Here is a 23,103-nt window from a genome sequence, read left to right on the forward strand (position 1 = left end):
ATACAAAACAAACAATCAGTGGGCCACTGACAGACTATATATGGGAATAGTTGGGCAAAGTACCTGCTGTATTTGCTGTTAAAATGGATGACAAAAAGGTAGCAGCAAGGCATGCCCCAGCAGATGAATATCTGTTCAACTACTGATGGGTTCATGGACCACTTTGGAGGTATTACAACAGTTGCTAAGCTTATCTACTAGGGAACAGTCACCAAAAATTCCAGCTTTTAGAATTAAAGCTACTTGCGGAGAATCCTGCTGCATTAGAAGCACCATTGTTCTGAAAGCTTCCACCCTTTTTGCTGTAAGACTTGCAAAGCAACTTCTTGCATTTAAACAACCAACTAACCTTATGTGCTGTGTATGGTGAAGGTATGATTTTTAGAGATTGTTGGATATACTCAAGGATAGGCAGAGCTGTAATGACTTTTTTGGAAAGTAAGGACTTGTGTTTATTTCAGCAAGGAGTGACAATATTACAGCTAGGGAAGCACACATATCCCTTGTTGCAGATGGGCTGCAACTTCTGCCATGCTCTCTGTGAACACCCTGGGGGCTGCAATGAGACCAAAGGACAGGGCTCTAAATTGATATTAACCAGATACCAGATGAAGCACAGGTACTCTCCTGGATTCTTTCACAATTTTTATGTAGAGGCAAGCATTCTGGAGGTCTAAGGGTAGACTGAACATACTCCATAGACGTGGCAGGATCATTTTTAATGTAACCATTCAAAATGTATTTTTTTAACAAAGTAGTTTGGGTTGCTGAGGTCCAGGACTGGACTGAAGCCCGTGCTTTTCTTTGGTACTAAAGAATTTGGAATAACTTCCTGACCTTCTCTGGTCTGGTGGGACCTTATGGATGGCTATTTTCTTCTTGGCTGCTTCATGCTGGCAGGGTGGGATATCTAGAAACCGTAACCTTTGAGGGAATAGGGAAGGGTATAACCTCAAAATATTCTCTCACCCATTTGTCTTGCGTGGCTGCCCAGCCACAAGCAAATGAACCTCCCCCTAGCTGCCTCCAGAGGCGGACAGCCAGATAAGCAGTTGGTATCACTGATTGCTTAAGGAACTTAAGACCTGATTTTGCAGACTACCAAGTGCTCCTGGTCAGCATCCATTACAGGGAATGGTTCTGCCACGACTCCTTTTGTCCGAGATGAGAATCAAAGGCTTGACTGTGGAGTTTCCTAAACCACAAGGATTTGGAGTCCTGGCACTTCCCGTTAAGTCTGCCGATGACTCTCAAATGTAACTCCCACTGAAGACAATGTCTTGCATTCCTTTCACACTGACAACTCTTCTTTCACCACAGGACTACACAACTAAATGACAAAGGGGGCTTTTGTGAAGGATGCAATGTAATTGCCTGCTAAAATCACACAATATCACTCAGGCATAGTGATGCATTAAGAGACTAGTACCTGCCACTCTAACTGCCCCACTGGCAGCTTTGTGGAGCAGACACAAAGGGGCTTGTATTTTTTAATCTTTCCCAATTTTGTCTCAGATGCTTCTGATAATCTTGAGGATTATTTCAGAACCTGATAAGCTAGGTCTCTTTGGAAGCGAGTCAGGTAGTTTACTGCCCTCAGAGTAATGGTTCCCAAGGCATAGGTTTGCTTCCCTATTCTGTTTACTGCTAAAGATTCTCTGTTAGAAGGATGGACAGAGGAAGACTCGCATCTGAGCTCCTTCTTGCTGGCTACTGCAAATATCATGCGAGTCCACTGGAGGTTCACTTGACCAAAACTGCCTGCCATAGTTGGGTGCAACATCTCATCAGGGTTTTGGAGTGTCAAGAGGGTTCCTTATAACCACATTTGGCAAAATATGTGAGTTAATGAGACAGGAGGAGAATTTTCCCAGCAAACCACCCTCTCAGAATGAGGAAATGATCTTTGAAGCATGTGTTTCTGTTGTCTCCTGTGAAGTGTTATGGACAGTAACTGGGAGAGCATGGCAGGAACTTGATACTACAGATGCCATAATCCACAAGTAGTCTCAGCTAATCCTGAAATAAGTATGTACAGTACCAAAAAGTAACTAAGTGGCATAAATAAGCCCGTGTCAGTGGCATACAGAGATTAAGCATTGACTAAGGCCCAGGTGAACAGAGTTTAAATAGCAGCTCAGACACTTCACAGCGAAGGCAGGGAGGAGGAACGTATACTCACTCAAGCAATTTGGTTCCCCCAGTTGAGACCAGGGGGGGCACAACTCAGTGCTCCTTGTGGGTGGACATTGTGTCCTGCTGACATCAGCCCCTCTGAGGGAGGGAGGATACAATGGCAGTCGGATCTTCCTACCTTCCCTTGATATCCTTGCCATATCCAAGTCACAGCATGTCTGGGGGGAGGTGGTCTACTGTACTTTATATGTCTTGTATATTTTTGTACAATTTCCTGTATAAATTTTGCATAATCTCTACATGTGGAGCTTTTCTCCCCAGGCCTCCACTGAAAATGCATCTCATCTCAGTCAGACTTTCCCAGTAAACAAATGTAAAATAAAGGTAGGAGGTATCAGGAAATCAGACAGACTGAAAAGCTAATGGTCCGCTACAAGGGAGCCAAAATAGTTCCAAAAAATTGTGTCAAATATTTCATCTTCCATTCGAACAGTAGAAAGCCAAGACTCTTCTCAGTCCAGCATTTATTTTACTCATTATTTACCTATATTTCAGTCAGATATACTCACCTGCCTAGTTACTGTGATTTCATCATGAGTTTCAAACCCCAGAGGGCTCTGCTTCTTGTCAGTATTATCAAATGTGATGGACACTGTTGCCTTGGTGATTCCTGCCTGTCCATTTTTGTATACCAGGTCTTGCAAGTTTGAAGCTCGAACCTAAAGAAAAAACAAGCCAGAAGTTTCATGAATTTTTTTTTCACAGCATTGTTTGCAATGATATTCTTCACACTATATAAAATCAAAATAGTGAAAAGCTACCTGTACAGTAGGATTAGAAAAGATTGATGTGGTACATGCACCTTTAAAAAAGCCAGAGCAAGAATGTTTTATCTGCTGGCTCTATTGGCAGACAAGTACAAAGCCCTTACTATGACCCAAGTTTGACTAGTGACGTGTGCCTGTTAGAGCTTATTGGGGATGGGCAAGAGGGACATGTGCTCATGGGTATATATATATATATATATATATATATATATATATATATATATATATATATATATATATATATATATATATATATATATATATATACATACATACATACATACATACATATATATATATATATATATATATATATATATATATATATATATATATATATATATATGTATGTATGTATGTATGAAGAGACAGGGGATCATAAAGAGGTGCTCATCTACAAGATGGTGAAAGACCAGTTAATTATGTGGCATGCATTTTTGCAAGTTACATGCAAGGGAGAGTCAGAGCTTAAAAAAAAATAAGACACCACACACACTTCCCCCTCAGAATCATAGCTTCACCCATGGTGTTCTTGACCCTCCTCTCCAATAACAAATGGGCCAGAGCTCTTGCCCAGGTATGCAGATCATCAGAAAATATACCAAAATCTTGTCACTATACCAAACATTCACAATAAAGCTGTTCAGTTTCTAAACTGTGTAGCCAAGAGAAATTATGCCATTTTAATACTGGTTATACTAACAATGCATATGTAGTGTTTCATAATTCCTGCAGTAACCTTAAAACTCAAATCAGCAAATTTCTTCCACTTCAAGACTGTACAACAGTGACTGTAGCCTAATCCTTTAAAAAAAAAAATCTGAGCATACTGGTTGCCATTAACGTCTTCAACATACAAACTGATTTACAACGTAAGAGACAACCTCACGAAGACAGGCAACAGGAAATAGTCTAAACCAATGTAGAGGGATTAAAAAAAGTCTAGCATGGCAGAAAGGCTACCAGGTCATCACTATCAAAAATAATTACCTTCCAAGGAACACATGTACAGCAAAAACTAAATAAAATACAATTAAGTGATGTCATAACAGGTAAAAAGTGGCTCAACTCTGCAGACAGACCATGTAACAACAGGGACTCGCAATAAGGGAAATGGCAAGGGGCTTGGTCAGTGACGGAGGCTGTGTCATGCACCAAGGGAGATTTGCAATTAGTTTTTAAGACAGGAACCCAGAGTCTGGGTCAGTGGCAGAATGTCTCGAATACATTTGCCACTGATCTTTGACACAATTTTGAGAGAGTAAACTCTCCCAATCATCTCTCTCTGTAATGCAAAGGGATATAGTTATGACTGCAACCTTCAACTCAACTAGTGACCTGGGTGCTCAAAAGCTAGCCAACGAGAGTAGCTTGTTTTGGCAGCTCATATACTAAAACTGGAACTATACAGACAAGATTAGCATGGGCATAGTGGAAGGTTGAAAAGTGCATTTATGAAGCATTCCATATTTTTAAGTTTGGAGATTAGTGTAACAGCTAAGTAGTTTATCTCAGAGACAAGAGATACAGGGTTTGATTCTCACCAGGGGAAATTAATAGGTTGAAAATCTTCCCCTAGGGCAGCTAGCCTAGTACTTACCTGTGAACCTATGAGGGCAGTTGATGCTTGCTGACTAACCAACTGTAGAGGGTACAAATCATGTACCCTGGTCTGCTGTATAACTGACAGACAGCAAAAGAAGATTCAAAGAATAATGCAAGGTGTGTGCACACTGGTCTGCAAAAAAAAAAAAAAAAAAAAGACACCTGCATTTTTATACAGCACACACCACTGGCATTGCTTTACCCATCCCCAATTTCTTGGGGCATGTGCTGGGATGAGGTATTGGTCATGAAGGAAAAAAATGTTCCTCCTGAATGAAAGCTTTGATCCCAGGCTATTACTGCTACTTCCCCACTATCCATCAGTACTAAAACATTTTAGAGAGGGGGTTGAGGGGAGGACTAATTAGTCAATAGCTATTCAAATCTTTAATATGGATTAAACATTTTTTTTCAATATAATGATTGTCTCAAGCAAGAGAGAATTTGGTTTTGAACTTAATGAGCCATCTAGGCAATTAGAAAACACTTTCCCATTCCTGCATAGTGTTTTTTTATGCTGAAGACTAAACAATAACTGCAATCTGGTCCACAGATTCCATTCTCCAAATGTGCAGGGCAACTTATCTACTGGCTCCATGTTTGGGAACTTGGATAAACTGCCTCCCAAATGTCACCAAGTATCATTTTAGTGTTTCTCCAACATTAGTAATATGGATCAAGACAGCTTAAGTACCACAATGCATTTTCCAGTCATTCATTCCTGTTTTATGTGGGCCGTTAGGTTCACAAATCTTTTTTTCAGGAATCTCCCACATGAATGAACTTTATCCCTAGGGGGCATCACTTTAAGGGATAACATTCAACAGATGTGCACATAAAATGTTAATGGATGCAGTCACACACTATCCCTACCCTGACATCACGAAGGATGTAGAATGCAAAGGTCAGTGATGTCAACATAGGAAAGGCATTACTAAAACTCCCAGCATATATTTGTTGTTTTGACAGGGAAAATGCATCACAGCATAACCGGTATCGCGCACCACAGATCAAAAGGCATGTGAAAAATTGTAAGGAAACATTAAAGAAAAAGCATGAAAGTGAGACCGCCACAAAAAAATGGAAAACCTTAAGAGTCCAGGTAAAAACATGATACAAAAAAGAGAAAACTGTATGCTCTTGCAGTCTACAGAACAAATCCAGAACATCTTTGGAAATGTGTAAACTAACGAGTCTAAGAAAAAAACAATACAGCCAAAACTTCATCCCAAAGAAATCTACGTCACTTGCAAACTAACCTCCCATTCTATTTTAACAGAAATCTATAAAACAACCAGCACAACTAGAGATCCACTGATGAACAACTTCACCATCAACAGACACACATAAAATATGGCTATTTCAATCAACACACAGTTTCGATTGACAAAACAAAAAAAGTTGTAAAAGGAATGCAGAGTGTCCAAAATATAAAAACATATATAATATGAACACTTTCCATAAAGGTAGCACACCTGTACAGTCTTCAAACAGACCAACTGCTACATCAACATCACTCCCAAAAGTCCTATATTATGTACAGACAGAAATCGTTGGCCAAAAAGCCAATACCAAGCATATAAACACACACTACTTACATTTGTAAATATAATAAATCTTTATTGAACCTTGGACAATTAGTTGCTTCCCTCTGTTTTTAGATTTATGAAATGCCTCTGATAGTATATCTCATCAATTATACTTACTACGTACGAATAACCTGTCTAGATTAAGCAAACACGCCATATGACTTCAGATTAAATCCCAATGGGTTTTCGAACATGACTGCACATTGATCAACAATTTATTGAACTCTCCCAGTATGAAAAAAGAAAATGATAGATAAGGCACAGTAATTCTGTCTGGTTTAGTAAATTTTGGTTACTGGCTAATACGTACACTGCCTGGATGCCAGTAAAGAAGAAACCTAGAAAGAAAAACAATTAGAAAAGGTGGAGAGAAAATACAGACTGGGAAGAATCCTGCAGCTGTTCTCAAGCTCCAGCTTTGGTACAAGAGGGCTTCCAGTAATTTACAGGAAGAACAAGTCAAATGCCTATAGAGCTGATTAAAACAATTGAAACACTGGAGTACAATGAAATATGCAAAACATACCAGCAGAAAAGTGTTAGTCCTGACAAAAAACATACCAGCAGAAAAGTGTTAGTCCTGACAAAAACTGTGGAACAAGGGCAAAGTGTTAAAAACTGGAGTGTCTGTGGAAAATAATTCTCTGTACACCGGGTAGAACAGATGTAAATTTATTCCAGCAGTCAGGGAATGTTGAGAGGCAGATGTGAGATTCAAGATGCTGTATCCAGTGTCTTCAGAATATTTTTTTTCCCCAGAGGAGCAGTCAATTTTTGATCAAAACAGGCTGGGGTGGCTGCTTACAAAAGTTTGGCCGATAAGTGGTGAGCCATGAAACAGAGCAGACTCTGCTTCTCATTCTTCTGATGGTAAGGCTTAGAGAAAGACTTTGCCACCAACATTTTCCAATATTCCAAGGGAAAATGCTTGAGACAATGAAAAAAGCTCAGCAGTTGACTAGAGGATTTGTGAGAACAATGGACTTGGAACTGAAGTCTGGGATTGGAACAGGAAGACTACCAGCAACACTGAAATTAGTAAATACAAGTTAAACTATGCAGCAATCATATTTGTGAAATATGGCTTTACAAGAAAATTTGGTTGAGAAAGATTGGATTTTTGTTGACTTTGTTAAACTTGCTGAGGAATGACATGCACATGCCCCACTTCATGTCATTATGTTTGGAGGGACACTAAAGGGAGGAAAAGAAAAAGGGAAAAACTAAGCAAATAAATGTTAACCATATTTGTATAAAACTTTTCAGATACAAATTGCACATTATGTAGTTTAACTTATCACATACAGCAATCGCTGAAAATGCTTAAGTAAACATGTACTTTTTTTCTTTTTAGGTTTTAAGAAACAGGCATTAAGATGTAAAAAGAGAAGAAAGGCTGGACAAAAGCATGTTTCAGTCAAAAGGTTATAATTTTGGTCTGTGTGGGGGATGGGGTGTAAAGGTACACTTATAACATGTGTAGACCTGACAAGCACTCTTACTTTTGCATAGGTGTTAATGTCTGGAGTAATGTTGAGTGAGTTTTGAGTGTGTATGAAAGTGGCATTTTTTTTTTCCTTCAAAAAATTAGAGACCACAACGTAATAAATAGCTACAGTCTTCACAGGCAGGGAATATTTTACATGCTTAAAGAAAGCTAAGAGTAAGCATATAAATAACTGTGCATTTTTGTTCTCATTTCCATAGAAAGAAGCTGACTAAAAAGATGAAGACAATAAATTGAGAGGTCTGCACACATTGCTTACTGAGAGAAGCACAATTAAAAGGTACCTGGGCAAGCAACTCAAAAACAAAGTTTGAAATTACTGGAAGTGAATAACATATGGCTGTTAATTTACTAGAACAGTGTATATTTTAGTTTTATTTGAAGATAGCTAGTGCACTTTTTAAGGCTAAAAGTTAATGTTTTCTAATATTTTTTCAGATCCGGGAGGGGAACAAAGAAAAGACAAGAACAGACTGAGAACAGGCTGAGAACAGGCTGTAACGTACAGCTTAGCACAGATAACCTTAATTTTAGATTAATGCCTGTGGGTGCAGATGTCGATCTGGGACAATTTTGCCTACCAGGAGAGTTAAACATTATTTGAAGAGGTACATAATTGGTTTTCTATATTCCAACATTTCCTTAATATTTTTCCCCTTCCTATAAGTAAATTTCAGGGGGTCCTTGAATAACAAGTCCAAGTCAGAATAGTCCCCAAACTTCCCCCAATTTCTAGAAACAATATCTTTAACCAAATAAGTGTCACAACTGAAATTCAAGATGAAATTACTACTCCAATTTGTGTCTGGGGTAGGGGTATTCTCTATGTTGGTTACAGTGTGTTCCAATACCCCTAAGATGGGACTAAATACCCCCCCCCCTCCAATTTTTTTTATTTCATTCAATACTTTTCTATTAAAGCAAGGGGGTAATTTCTTTCCAAAAACATATTTCAGCTTCTTACTTTCTAAGTCGAATTCACTATCAAGGGACGTCATCCTACTACTCCTAATGAAATGCCCTTTCAAAATTCCTTTCTTTTGTTTGAAAGGGTGGGCACTAGTGTAAAACAAATAGGAGTTTGAAAAAGTCACTTTTCTGTAAACATTGGACTTAATTTTCTGACTTCAGGTATCTTTTCAATCATCACATCCAAATATTGCAAGTGCTCCCTAGAAAAGCTATGGGTGAATTTAAGGAAGTCAGTAGTACTATTGACGTACTCAATAAATTCTATTAGCCTCTCCTCAGGTCCAATCCAAGTAACATAGATAGTATTTCCAATGTAGAGAATTTACAGAACGAAAAACAAACTGCTCTTCCCAAATGGACAATACCAAGTTAGCGTACATGGGGGCACAACTGGCCCCCACCATGGCTACTCCATTTGACTGCCTAAAAAACTCACCCTCAAAATACAGAAAATTGTGTCTTAGTACCAAATCCATTAAATCTATGAACACCAAGATACTGTTTTCGTCAAAACTTCCTTTGGTTCTAAGAGCTTCTTCGAACCATTCTAACCCTAACTTGTGAGGAATGACATTAAATCCTGGATATCTAAAGTAAAAAGCACTATACAGGTCATTGTTGACACTTCTCAAAAAAATCCCAAGAGTCCTTCAGAATGCCCGCCTGCTCAGACCAGACCCTTTTTAACCTTGGGTCCAAAAATTTAGCCAAAGGGTAAGTTTTAGACCCAGTGGCTGCCACAATTGGTCTGAGTGGCGGGTTATCCACATCCTTATGGACCTTGGGTATACCAAAAATAGATGGTTCTATTGGTTTGTCCATAATTAAAAAATGATAGGTATCTAGACTAATCCTGTCTTCATCAAACAGTTCTTTAAGAATAAACTCAATCTTCCTATGGGCTATGTTGATTTTATGTGAAACTCTAGAGCATCTGTCCATGTTGTTTAACATACAAGGACAATCTCCCCCCCCCCCCCCCCATCGGGTTTCATAACCCTGACTTAGTGGTTGTTCCTTAAAGAATCCAGGAGGGAATGTTCTTCCTTATTCAAATTATATTGTCTTCTTTTCTTATCCAACCCTGTCGAAGCTCCCTTTCTACCTGAATTTCAAAGTTTTTTAAACTGGGGGTGGACTGCAAGTACTTTTTCAATTAATCAAGTTAGTGCCCCCTCTCCTTTTTCGTAGTGCATTAATAATTTTTTTCTCTCAAAAACAATTTTAAGTCAATCAGAACATTTGTAATTTGACTTCTGTTACTAGGTACAAACTTCAAACATTTATTTAACAAACTGAAGTATGTGCAGTCAAGGTCCAGGCTACTATAATTGTATATACTAAAATACTTGTGCCTGTACCCCTCGACTACTATACCATTGCCTTGTATCAAACTACGGAGTGGGGCTGTTGGGTTTAGTATCTCCTCCTGTTCGAATACCCCCCCCCCGTTGGGGTCGTAGTTGACTGGTGTTCTTTTTTTTTTTTTATCCTCTCAGATCTTCTCAGTGTAGGAAAATCCAAAGGGTCATTCAAGTCGTACCCCCCTTAGCTTTCCCAAAAGGATAATTACTATAGCCCCCTCCATGACCCCATAATAGAAAGTTATGACATTAGCTTTTAACATTATGATACATCTAACTCACTGGATGCTTAGGTGTCCACTTAATTTATACCATTATAATAAACTTGTGTTAGAGGAGAGGGTTTTTAAATGGTTGTTGTCTTTCAGCATTTCCCGGTTAGGGGTCGCCACAGCGGAACTCCGGTCCGCTAATGATTGGCAGTAGATATTGACAAACGCTGAGGTGCCAGCTCAATGTTCAACCTTCAACGAAGGCACGCCCATTTACGCACGTCTTTCGAACACCCACCCAACCGTGGGGAGGACATGTAGACTCCACACATGGATATGATCAGGTTAAACATCATCATTAAGTGTTGGTTTCTGCTATTTTAGCGTCAAGTTTTAAAACTGTATTTAAACCAAGTGATGCATAGTGAAGCATTCTGATGAAGTCCACATTGCTGTGGATGAAAGCGCTAAATCTAGAGTGTTTTATAAGCATCAGTTTTGTTGGTATTTTTATTTTTTAATTAAAAGTATATTTTTATTCATTTGCCTGTTCTTGAGTCTATCGAATCCGGTGTGTTCCGTTTGGCGCAACTCTCAGGTGTTGTTAAATTTCCCAGTAGCAGAAGGTGGTTTACGATTACCCGATTTGAAGGGACATTTAGAGCTACACAGTTAAGGCTCATATACATAAATGCAAGCAGAAAGCCATAAATGGAAAGGGATAATGATTAAGCCGGGGGGGGGGGATTTAAGAAATAAGGAGAGAGAGTGGGATTTCGGATGCAGATCCTCAAGAACAGCAGCCACACAGAGTATTATATTCATAGGATTAGCAGAAAGTATTCTAGCAACTAAGCCAACAAAAGAAAGAAGAAAGGAGATCTGATAAGGATGATTGCAATTAAGAGTCCAGTGAATAGGTAAGAGGGGGGCTGAAATTTACTAGAGAAAACTGGAAATGAACTAAGGTATCTGGAGAAAATAGCTAGAGAGAGAAAGGTAATAGAATGGGAGGAGGCCAAGAAGACACCTGGACTGCAAGGCTAGAGATAGACATCAACCCCTGTTAGGGAAAACAAGAGTATAGGCAAAGAGAAAGGGATTGGGAAACTCCTAAGTGAAAGACTTGCTTGGGTAGAGTTTTTAGTTGAATCTGGAAGCTGCTGCTGTTAAAAAGGGATCATTAGTAGGGCATCTAAAATATTGCACAATATCTAAAGGAATCAGGAGGTGGTTATAACAGAGTGTGAATTGCTTATCCACTTGTTTCCCAGCAAAAAAACGGGAGGAAGTATGCATGGCTCTCAAATATGTAAAACGTAGAAGATTTAGGATTTTTGCTTGAAGTGTATGCACAGGTATTATACCCAAAGCAGACTCCAAAGAATTTCTGCTTAGGCAGATGGAGAATTTCAGGGTTGTTAACTGGGAATATATGTTTTGAGAGTGTAAGAGAGTCTGTATTCCCTACAGAGTACTCTGTCAGGAAAATAGACAAGGAAATAAGTGTATCTTAGAAAAAGCAATTACAAGAAAATGGAAGCCAAAGTCTAAAACGACTATATTTGAAGTAGTGAATATCAAAACAGAGAGAAGAGAACTAGAAGTGGGATCTTTTGAAAAGGGTAGGAGCAAATTACATAGAAAAATGGAAATTGTTTAATACATGCAGAATAAATTTTGGAGATTTAAGGGAAAGCAGGAACTGAACAATGTAATGCTGGATTGATAACGGTAGAAAACGTATGCGATGTATAAGGTTTGTATCTGTGAACATGTTAAAATGGTTTACTTCTTTAATATACAGGTCTACTAAAAAAAGAAGGACATTTAGGAAAGGGTTTGGGGACTTTACATATGGAGGGATGGTAATCCATATTTTGGGGCCACAAATGGAAAAGGTGTGCTCAGTGGGATACACTTTTTGAATGAGAAGCCTGAATGACAGAAGTATATCCCGGGAGAGAGAGAGAGAGAGAGATAAGGTTGTAGGGTTGGTTTTATCATGTAGTCTGCCAGCCAGGAAGGAAGTTAAGGTCTGCAACTTCAAGCAAAGGCCTGCTACAAGAATATACCTCCAAATTCCAAACGGTAGTCATTGGGCTTTTCCAATGATCAAGCAGTTTGATTCTCATTTCGGATTAGGGTGATACATTTACAGATGTAGAGCTTCCGAATTCTTTTTCTGATGCAGTAGCCATGAAGTGAAGGGGGAATAGACCTCTTTACCAATAATGGCTTATTCCTTCTGGGAAAAGGACCGATATAATATTGGACCAGAACAGCAGTGTGTTTACTTTGGCCTTAGTGATTTGTACTTGATTTTGTAGATTTCAATTAGGAGGGAAGCTCTCCCCAATTTCAGTGAATAATAACCCAACTGCTGACCCCTTGGCCAGTCTTTGTTGGGCTCAAAAAACATTCATTTGGTTTTATTTGGGTTTAGAATTAGTCTGTAGCCAATCAGCTGTGCTTGGTAGGTCTGCTTCCATATGCTTTTTGATCACAGACCAAGGGTTGGATCTGTATAGGACTATAAGTAATGCTGGAGTATGCTGAACTTCTATGGGAAGTTTTGATAAACTGTGAGTAGTATAGATTAGAGCGCAGAGCTGCATTTTACTCCTGTGGAAAGTAATAGAAGGCAAGATTGTAGGGTCCGAGCTGCAATTTAGTCTGTTGAAAAAGGAGTCAAACCATTTCACTATTGGAGGGCTAATTTCTCCAGACATTACAAAATGTATTAGTAACTAGTGGTCCACAGTGTCAAAAGTTTTAGTTTGGTCTACAAAGAGGGTTTCTGTTGACAAACCTTATTAATGTGAAACAAAGGTAAACTATCTGCAAAGGTATGTAGAAAAATCATGGTACTTCTATCAGACCACAAATAAACATCACAAAGAAAAAGGATTCAGTGTGCCAGAAGGTATGCTGCGAGTTGAATACAAATCAAATTGGTCAAATCATTTGCATCAATTGAAACTGGCTTGACAATGGCGACTTTCCACTGAGGTGGGGGGCAGATGAGATACTCTTGGCAGAGGGAGAGATAAACCAGAAATGGAGACCATCAGCTCCAGTTGGCGCATCAGATGGGATTCCATTTAGCAGCATGGCTGCACATTTGTGTACAACTCTTTTGAAGTAAATCAGCAGTTAGTGAGTCCAGGAAGAGGGCAGTGCTACATGTTCTGCAGCTGAGGGTTGTAACAGTATGGAGTCATGAGAATTCAAGCAAAGTTTTGGGGAGACTGTGAGCAAGAGGCTATGGAAATGGTCACGGAGTGGAGAGTAACTAGGTGAGATATGGTTGTGTATCACATTAAAATAATTGAGTTTAAGAGAACCCCAATTTACTTTTCAACTAAGATGTTGGCTTTCTATCATTTATTAGCTTTCTTTGGCAAAATGTGAGCTTGGAGACGTACATTGTGTGTTCTGGAGTTGGAGCGGTTTTCCACATTTCCATACTGTGCTTCTACATCTATATAGGCTTTTCATTCATTTGGCTGGTCACTGATTTATTTGGGGCTTCAGCAGTATAGATATTTTTGGAAATTATATTCTGGAGATGTAGCAAGTGGTTAAGGAGAGATCTGGCAAGGGTGTAGGGGCCTTGATTTGCTAGGTACGGTACCAGCTGCCTTGGAGGCAGCTCATCTCTGAGGTTAATGCTGTTTCGGGGTTTGTGGGTGAAGGAGATCATTTAAGAATTATAGTACAAGAATGAACAAGGGTGACTGGGCAGTGGTGACCGATGCTGGGTGGATGGAAGGTGAGACTTGAGATGGAGTGGGAGTTGTTAGGAATAGACCAGGAAGCTAAGGTTGCCAATTCTAAAATTATGTCTAGTGGGTTCTTTGACTAGCTTTGTGAAGCAGATGTTTGGAAATATCGTTATAAATCCAAATCTGTGGGGTTTAGGTTGTCAATATTAAAAACTGACCTAGAATAAGAAGGCTGGTTTTAAGTACAGCATGGCTCATTATATCCTGGAGCAGGATAAAGAAAGCATTAAGAGTGGAGGAGGGAAGATAGCTATAATAAGTAAAGGGAGGACTGTTACTGGTGTTGACTGAAAGCCAGATGGAGTCAAGATTATCCTTGGGGGAATTCTGAGAATGCCAAGGTGTTCTGTAACAAGTAGTAGGTAGCAGCCCACAGTAACTGGACTAGATCTAGGGTTACCTTGGAAGTGTGCTTTGAGGTCAGCAGTATCGCATTCAACTAAAGACTCCGAGATAGTGAGCATATTTGGGCTCATCAGGAATGTTTGAGGTCTACATGAAAAAGCTCACAGTTGCCATTATTGTTAATGCCCAGTCCCTGCCAGATCAACAGAAGGTGATAAGCCAGACAGACCGCAGAGAACACAGATTCAGAGGTGCAGGGACAGTTGAGATTTGATCAAATAAAGCTGCATCTTACTGGACTGGAGGATAAAAAGCAGAACTGCATGGTGTTTTGGAAGAAGAGAGAGACTTTCTGGATTAAGTGAGAGGTAAACTGTTGGAATGGACAGGTTTTACTATACATGCCTTAGGTGTTGCATCAATGAAGATCTTACCACTGCCAGGAGGCGGAGAAGTCTGGAAAGCCTAGACCCATACTGATTCAGTTTTTAAACTTCTTACAAGAGAGAGCAAGTGTTGTGAAAACTGTGGCAACAAGGCAAAAAATTGGAAGTGTCAGGGACAGAAATGCTCACAAAGCAGAATTATTCATAACTACCTTTGATGAGCTAATCTACATTTGCTGATGCCATAAGGGGCATGTAAAAGTTAAAGGCCGATGTTTACTTCCTGCAACACTGAAAACATTCTGGAATGGGAAATTCTCGGTAGCTGACAATTCTAATAATGTAACCGAGGGGGATGGAGAAGGAAGCTGTCAATGAGGCCCAACACTATTTAAAACCAGAGCAAACAAGAAATAAAAAGTGACACATCCAGGAGTGTAAAACTAAGATGGAAAAATCTAGTTTGACAGACGAGATTATCCAGTTTGCTGCAGAGATACCTGGTACGAGATGGTTGGTTAACTGAAAATTTTAAATCTGAACTGGTAGTTCAAGGACATAAATAATAAATCATGATGTGCTATAAGAAATGGTACTGGAGATGCTCCTTATTGGCTCTGTCATGAAGGTGCTTTGCTTCCTTAGTGGTTTGACACAAGTACAAGCCCAGTAGCTGTGATGTAGTAAACAAGCCTGGACAATAGAGATATAGTCATTGGCATGTTTATTGGTAAAAAAGTGACAAAAAAATAAATATAAAAACATGACTACAGAAAAGGAAAAAAAAACACTGATGCCTACAATTAAGGTGAGAAGTACAGAGAACTGCTGCAACAGGCACATGTTGATCAAGATTTCATGCAAGAATACCGGAGGAAAGGTGAATTTAAAACCAAAAGATAAAAGATTGATAACAGAATAAGACAGTCAACTACTAACATAGTTTACATTCTGCAGAAAATATGGAAGATACAAACGCTGCAACACACAACTAGAAACTGTTGGGCATCTTGTTGACAGTTGTGATGCTCATGGCTAAGAGTCTGTACATTCAAAAGGCACAATAATGTGGCAAGACTGTTACACTGGAGATAATGTAATCACTACAACATACAGGTAGTCAAGAAATACTGGAAACAATGAACTACATTACTCAAAATAAATGTCTGGTCCCATGGGATCATGCAGTACCAACAGTCAAGTAAGCAAATGCAAGAAAACCAGATAACCCAGTTGAAGAAAATGGGGGAGGGGTACCAGTAAGTCACTTAAATAGCTATATTTTATTATAGTGTCCTCCACACAAAGACAGTCATTAAATACCAGGAAATGAAAGATGAAAGTAAAATAGGCACCCAGATAGTTTTATAGCAACCATAGGGCTAATAAAGGATCTTCAAGCATGACTAAAATATGCCAACTATGCCATCAGTACATGTAACTCTATATGAACTGCTAAGGAGGCAATTCTTGGTATGATGCAGGTGCAGAGAACAGCACCCTTGGCAACGATTTAAGCAGTACTAATTTTATTTGCTTTAAACCATACCCCTGCTTAGGAAAGGGTCCGTGCATGTCAGAGTTTTAGGAACGCCAAACATTTGGAGAGATGTAAAGAGACTAAAAAGTTTGATTACTGTTAAATAGAGAGTTATGTACTTACCATAACTTGGCATCTGTGTTATCCTATGTCACTATTCATCGCTCTTTGGTCTTGTATCAGGCACTGGCTCAGAGCCAGCACTTTAGACAGCTTCTAGGCTCCTCCCACTTAAATGATCCCTTGCTGTCCTCTAACCTCTCAGATAGAGAGTTTGCCCTAACCTAGAAAGCAGCTAAGACAGACCACCAGGGTAGGACATCTTCAAATCCTCTATATCCTACAGGACAGGGGACAGATTACTATCAAAATTCTGACATTCAAAATAGCGAACTATTATATCCGCAACGCATTTATTTGACCTCATGCATATTAATTAGGTTGGAACATCGACACAACCGTTTTTCGATGTTGAAGCAGACAGTTACTGTATATGTAGATGCTTTGCTACCCTGACTTCTGTATGTCCTTACAAACTGACTTACACTTGAACGTCAACATTCTGCCCGTCATTCCTACCATGTTCGAGGAGGTGCCCGTCATGTAATTGACTTTCTGCCTTTTGATTGTAAACAGATGGGGGAACGGAGGGAGGAACAGTGATGAATAGTGACATGGGATAACACAGATGACAAGTTATGGTAAGTGCATAAAACTCTATATCTGATGTTATCCATGTTACTATTCCTCATTCTCGGGTCAGAGTCCCCAGCTACCCTAAATCCTGTGCGGCCTCATGGAAAGACATGCCTAAGAGCTGTGGAGCCAAAAGAAGCCCTGTTCCTAGAGACAATGGCAAGTTTGTAGTGAACAACAAAAAAGTGTGAGGAGAAGACCAGGTGGCTGCCGCACATGTCATCTATGAAATGGTGGGTAAGGAAGGCAGCTAACATAGCCCTTGACCTAGTGGAAAGAGTTTTAAATCGGCCCTGATGAAGATAAACATTTGGATGAATAAAAGAAAATGCACATCAAAATCCAACGAGAGTGAGTCACTTTGGACATCACCTGACCTTCCTGTTGAAAGAATGCCACAAACAGCTGGTCAGACTTGCAGAAGTTTTGTTCTATCCAAGCAGAAATGCAGTTGTATATGCACATCTAGCATATGCACGAGATATTCCCCTGTTAGCAAAATTTGGGAACGCTGGCAATTGGATTGACTGGTTTAAATTCACTTCTCTGGCAACCTTGGGTATGAATGACAGGTTAATTCGAAGGGCCACCCTTAAACCATGAAAGGCGGTTTGATAGAAAGAGCCTGCAACTCCAAAACCCTTTTAGCTGAGGTTATGGCTACTAGAAAAGCAGTCACCCATGACAAGAATTTGATAGCACATGTGCAGCAGGCTCAAAAAAGGACTGTGTGAGAGAGATTGCAGCAAAAAGGAAAGATCCCAAGGGAGAGAAGGATCCTTGACAGGAGGTCAGAGCAGAAAACCCCCTTTTAAAAAAAAGCTTTACAGAGGCAAGAGAAGGCAGGTATCTCGCCAACATGAAAGTTGGAAATAGCCGCCAACTGCACTTTGACAGCCAAAAAGCTAGCTCCATCCTGAAAAAGCAAAGACAAGAGCAAGATATCAGATTACACTGCTTAGCCCACATAGAAAAAACAGTCTCCACTTACTGGCGTAAATCTTTCTAGTGGAAGCCTTCTGAGTGGCAAGGATAATGTTCTTAACTGGAAATGGCAGCCTGGGCTGATTCAGGATTACTGGAAGTGAACAAACAATGCCATCAGACGAAACATCTGTAGGTTGGGAATCAGAAGGGATCTAGTACCCAAGGGGGTGTAATTCAAGTGAAACTGAAGGGGAAACTACACCTGCCGAGGCCAAAAGGGAGAGAGGATGATCAAGTTAGCCTTCAGGCGATGGGCTTTCTGTAGTACTCTGGGAATGAGAGGCAAGGGAGGATAGCATAAAGGAGACCTGGGGGCCAATCGTGGACCACAGCATCCCTGAGAGTACATCCCGTTTGGGGGGATAAGGGCAAAATACCAGTAGGTACTGAGAGGCAGTGACCAGACGATGCTTCATGGGAGCTGTGAGGAGACCATCTGCAAGGATTCCAAGTGTTTCCATACCTGGACGTCTCAGGCTAGCTGCGACTGCTGCCATGCCCTTGGTGAACACCTGGGGTTCTGTGGCGAGACGAAAGGGTAGGATCCTGAACTGGCAGTGATAGACCCCTACTTGAGAGGAGATGTCTCCTGGAGTACCTATTTTTATATATTATAGGATAATATTCTGGAGATCTATGGAGCATACTCATTGTCCTTGTGCAACAGAGGCACAATGGACTGGATACGGACTATCCAGAACTTGGACTTGACAGATTGAGATTGCAGAGGTCCAGGACTGGATGCAGGTCCGCAGTCGTCTTTGGCACCACAAAAAAGGTAAAGCTAGTTCTGGATTCTCGCTGTCCTAGGGTGACCTCTTGGATGGCTCTCTTTCTAAAAAGCTTGAGCACTTCTTCCTGAGCTAGCGCCCACTTTTAGGGTGGTGCTTCAGGGAGGACTGCAGGAGGAGACTGTTGGGTGCTAATCATTTCCAGGGGTTATTCTATTCCCTTTTCCCAATCTTTTGCAAATACTTGCCCCCAAGCAGGACAGTCGTGCAAGTGCTTCAGGAGCGCTGTTGGGGTTTCTCAGAGAAGGGTTTCCTGGAGCCCTGATTTTGCAGACCCCCTCTGCCCCTGGGGAGATGTCTGCCATTGAACCCTCTCCCCCGACCTCTGGAGGAGGGCTCATCTTGAGCATCCTGGAAGGCAAACTGCGACTTGCTAAACCACATTTTCCTGGTCCCTTGCTGCATCTTGAGGAACCAGTCCCCTTCATAGAGGTCCGTATCCTTGGTGAACGACTCAGCAGAGGATGATCTCTTCCAGGTAACTTCCTCCAGAGGTGGCTCAGGGGAGGATATGGAAGAAAGGGGGATCCCACCTGAAGGCTAGTTCAAGAGGGCTGACCTGGGACAGAATGTGTAGGGTCCGCTCAGAGGCTGGAATGGTCCCTGGAAGGCCGGGGAGGAAACTCTCTGGGAGGAAAGAGTTCTCTCTACGACTCGGAATGCCAAAAGACTGGACTATGTCCCGTCTACACTCCCAGCAGGAAGGCCCACCTGGGGAGAAGGACCAGCACAGGCCAGAACCTCCAGGCCTCCAGATAGTATTGGACCCGAGCTGTCAAGGGCGAAAGCACCAAGGGGGAGGGACTGGTCCAAAAAGACAGGTCCAGAACCCCAAACCAGGGACTCCGGGTCGACAGCTCAGACCCGGGACTCTGCCTGCCCAGGGGGAAGCTGAGAAGTAGTAGTCAGGGACTCAGACAGGGCAGGGAACGAAAGGTCCTCGGGAATCCCCATCTCCCTCCCTGTGTAACCAAGGCCAGAAAGTCCAAAACCAGCCTGGTTGGATGAGAAGGCCCCCCTAGCTAGATGGGCAGAAGAAAAAAAGAGAAGCTCCAACTCGATCTGAGCCTTGAGAAAGGACATCATCATCCTGACCTTATCAAAAACACAATAATTATAAATATAACAACGAGAGAGGGAGGACTAGATTAGAAGAAAACTGTACAAAAAAGCAGTTGAATCGATTGAGGTTAGCCTCTGAAGCCACTCTGGGAAGAAAGGAAGGATTTTTTCCAAGGGACACCCTATCCTTATGAAAGATCATGAACAGAAGCTTAATGCTTAGGGCTTGAAGTTCTGAGACACTTTTGGCAGAGGTAACAGGCCACTAAAAAAGGCCATCTTCCAAATAAGGAATTTAATATCGCAAGCAACTGGTTTGAAAGGTTTTTATTTCAGGGACTGCAGCATCAATGTCAAATCCCATGGCAGGGATGGATCTTTAATAGGAGGTCCAAGAAGAAAAACTCCTTTCAGAAAGGCTTTGCACAGCTTAGAAGAAAAGGTAGGCTCCTCGTTCAGATGGAAATTAGAATGGGCCGCTAACTGGAGCTTAATGGCAGAAAAACTCACCCCATCCTGAAAAAGGCAAGATAAGAAGAGTAAAATATCAGGAATAGGGGCCGAAAAAAGGATCCAGGTTATGTTGTCTAGCCCAAATAAAAAATATTTTCCCATTTACTGGACTAGACCTTCTTTGTAGAGGGCTTTTGAGAGGCCAAGATAATAATGCCCTTCACCAAGGAAGGAAGCCTGGACTGCGAAAGTATTACTAGAACTGAAGAAACCATGCAGTTAGACAAAGGGTCTGGAGATTGGGAAGTGGAAGACTCAGGGATGGGAAAGGAGATTCAGAATGGGATCCGGTATCTAAAGGTGGATACTTCAAATGAGACCTTAGGAAGAACAATGCCTAGCAAGGCCAAAAAGGGGCAATGAGGATGAGATAGGTCTTCCAGCGACTAACTTTCTGCAAGACTTTGTGCATACCCTCCTAATCCCCTATACCAGAGGAGACCCAGAGGCCAATCGTGAATCGCAGCATCCCTGGGCGACTCCCCTGCTGGAGGGATCAGGGCAAAGTACTTGCATTTATGGCTGACTGGGGAAGCAAAAAGATCACTGCATGGTTGACCCCCAATGGTCAAATATTTGTCTTGCCACTGACAGACTCAGGGACCACTCATCAAGATTCAAAATAGATCTGCTGAGTCAGCCAGCCAGCACGTTGGAACTTCCAGTAGCTTTCTTGCAGAAAGAAAGCTACTGGAAGACATCACCCATTCCCACACTCTCATGGTGTCTCTGCACAGAGGATAAGACAGTGTTCCCCCTCGCTTGTCGATATACCAGACCACCACCACGTTGCCCATTTGAAATCGCTATGGTCCCCAGAGGGAGGCACTCCTGAAATTCTTACAATGGTAGGACTGCTCATCTCCAGGACGTTTATGTGCAATCTGGTCTCTGTGGGAGACCATGTGCCTTGAAATATCCTTCCCTGACAATGCCCCCCCCACCACAACAGGGAGGAGTCTGTGGTCACTGTGGCCTTGAGCAGTGGTAAGACAAAATGGCTGGCCTAGAAATAGGTGTGGAAACGGAAGGTGCCAAGTGAGACAATAGTGAGACAATTCCTGGACACCCGCGTCAACTTTATTATCACGAACATGGGTTGAACCAAAACAGACCACTGGACTGCCAGGGTCCATTGAAGAACTTGCATGCGATATCTGGTGAGGGGGACCAACTGAATGGCAGCCGCCATCAAAGCTAACACTTGGAGAATCAAATGAACTGATGCGCACAGTAGCTCCAGCAAGACAGAGAGACCTGACTTCAAATGAGTTTAATCCTTTCAGGAGGCAGTGCTGCAGTTTCTGATGCAGTGCCCAGCTGGACCCTGATGAACTCCAGGTTTTGGCACAGAACAAGATTGGACTTTGGCCGATTCACAGGGATGGCTAGATGTTAGAAAAGGCTGAAGATATACCTGGTGGCTACTCAGTCGATGCCTCCTGGGAGCCATGAGAAGCCAATCGTCCAGGTAAACACCCGGGGGGCTGTGCCAAGTCCAAAGGGCAGGGCTCTGAATGGATAATGATTGGCCCCCTAACCAAAAACGGGGGGGCTGTTGTGAGTCCAAAGAATTGGCTCCCTAACCAAAAGGGTAAGCGTCTCCTGGAATGCCTATCGATAGTACGCATTCTTGAGATCCACCGAGCACATCCAATCGCCCTTGCACAGGAGAGGCAAAAATGGACAGAACAGTGACCATCCAGAACTTGGACATTAACAGATTTAGCTCGCTGTGGTCCAACACACAAAAGAAGCGTTAAGTTCTGAACCCTCGTTGTCCTGTTGGGAACTCTTGGATAGCTCTTTTTTGAAGAAGGTCTTGAACCTGGAGATATGCCAATGGTCTCTGGCAGGATGGAAATTCTGGGAGAAAGTTTTGAATTGGAGGGGCCTGAGAAAAGGGAATGGAGTAACCCCAGGAAATTTTTTGCACCCACTGATCATAGGAGACTTGTCCAAGATAGCAGGTAAAGGGCGAGTTGACCCCCCAATTGCCTTCAGGGCAGGACAGTCAGCATCTCAGGTACACTGAAAGGGCTTCTCAGAGAAAGGTTCCCAGGAGCCCTGGTTCTGCGCAACCCCTCTGCACCTGGGCTGGCATCTGCCATTGAATCCTCTGCCCCAGCTTGCAAAACAGGATTCCTGGAGAGCATCCTGAAAGGAAGGAGGAGCCCTCCAGAACCAAAGTTTTACTTAACTTCTGATCATTAGAAAAGAACTATTGGGGAGTAGAAAACCTGATCCCTACCTCGGAAAGACAGTCTTGCCTTCCTGCTCGCTGCGGGTTAAGGTATCCTTACACATTCTCTTCATAGAGGGTTCCTTCACAGTGGTCTCGGGGAGGACTTGGCATAGGTGGATACTCCAAGTGGGGCAGTGCCTGCCTGAAGGCAATTGCAGGAGGGCTGACCCTGGACAGATGAAATCTCAGCATCCAAACCTGAGAAAGGCTGGGGAGGACCTAGAGAAGACAGAGAGGTCACCATCAAGCTGGAGAAGGTCCTCTCTATCTCCCGGAAGGTCAACAGACCGGACAAAGCTCCTCTCCCATGGCCAGGGTACACCTGGGAAGGGAGAATAGACCCCGACGCAGCACCGAGTCCCCTTATAGCCCCAAGCTGTCCAGAGCTGAAGCTCCCAGGGGAAGGGAATGGTCAAAAATATCTGGACCTGAAGCCACACCAATCAGACTCGCATCTAAACCTCAGGAGGCGAGGTGCACCCTGATCCAAGGGCAAAGGAACACAGCCAGCCAGTGGACACTCATGGCATCGAGAATG

At 41.9% G+C, this 23,103-nt stretch overlaps 1 protein-coding gene and 1 non-coding gene across 2 annotated transcripts in view; one reads left to right on the plus strand and one right to left on the minus strand.

Moving 5' to 3' along the window:
* The window catches only part of SMC2 (structural maintenance of chromosomes 2), a 1,579,182-nt gene that overhangs the window by 1,495,491 nt on the left and 60,588 nt on the right, over positions 1-23,103 (minus strand). The window contains exon 2 of the mRNA XM_044060351.1: positions 2,706-2,855. Coding sequence (XP_043916286.1) covers positions 2,706-2,855 — 150 coding nt within the window. The remainder of the gene's footprint in view (positions 1-2,705; positions 2,856-23,103) is intronic.
* Positions 4,331-4,437, plus strand: LOC122793829. The gene has a single exon (XR_006363557.1). It is a non-coding gene; the product is annotated as a U6 spliceosomal RNA (small nuclear RNA).

The sequence above is a fragment of the Protopterus annectens genome, chromosome 2.part0, assembly GCF_019279795.1.
Source record: "Protopterus annectens isolate FY-2018-M chromosome 2.part0, PAN1.0, whole genome shotgun sequence".
Lineage (NCBI taxonomy): Eukaryota > Metazoa > Chordata > Ceratodontiformes > Protopteridae > Protopterus > Protopterus annectens.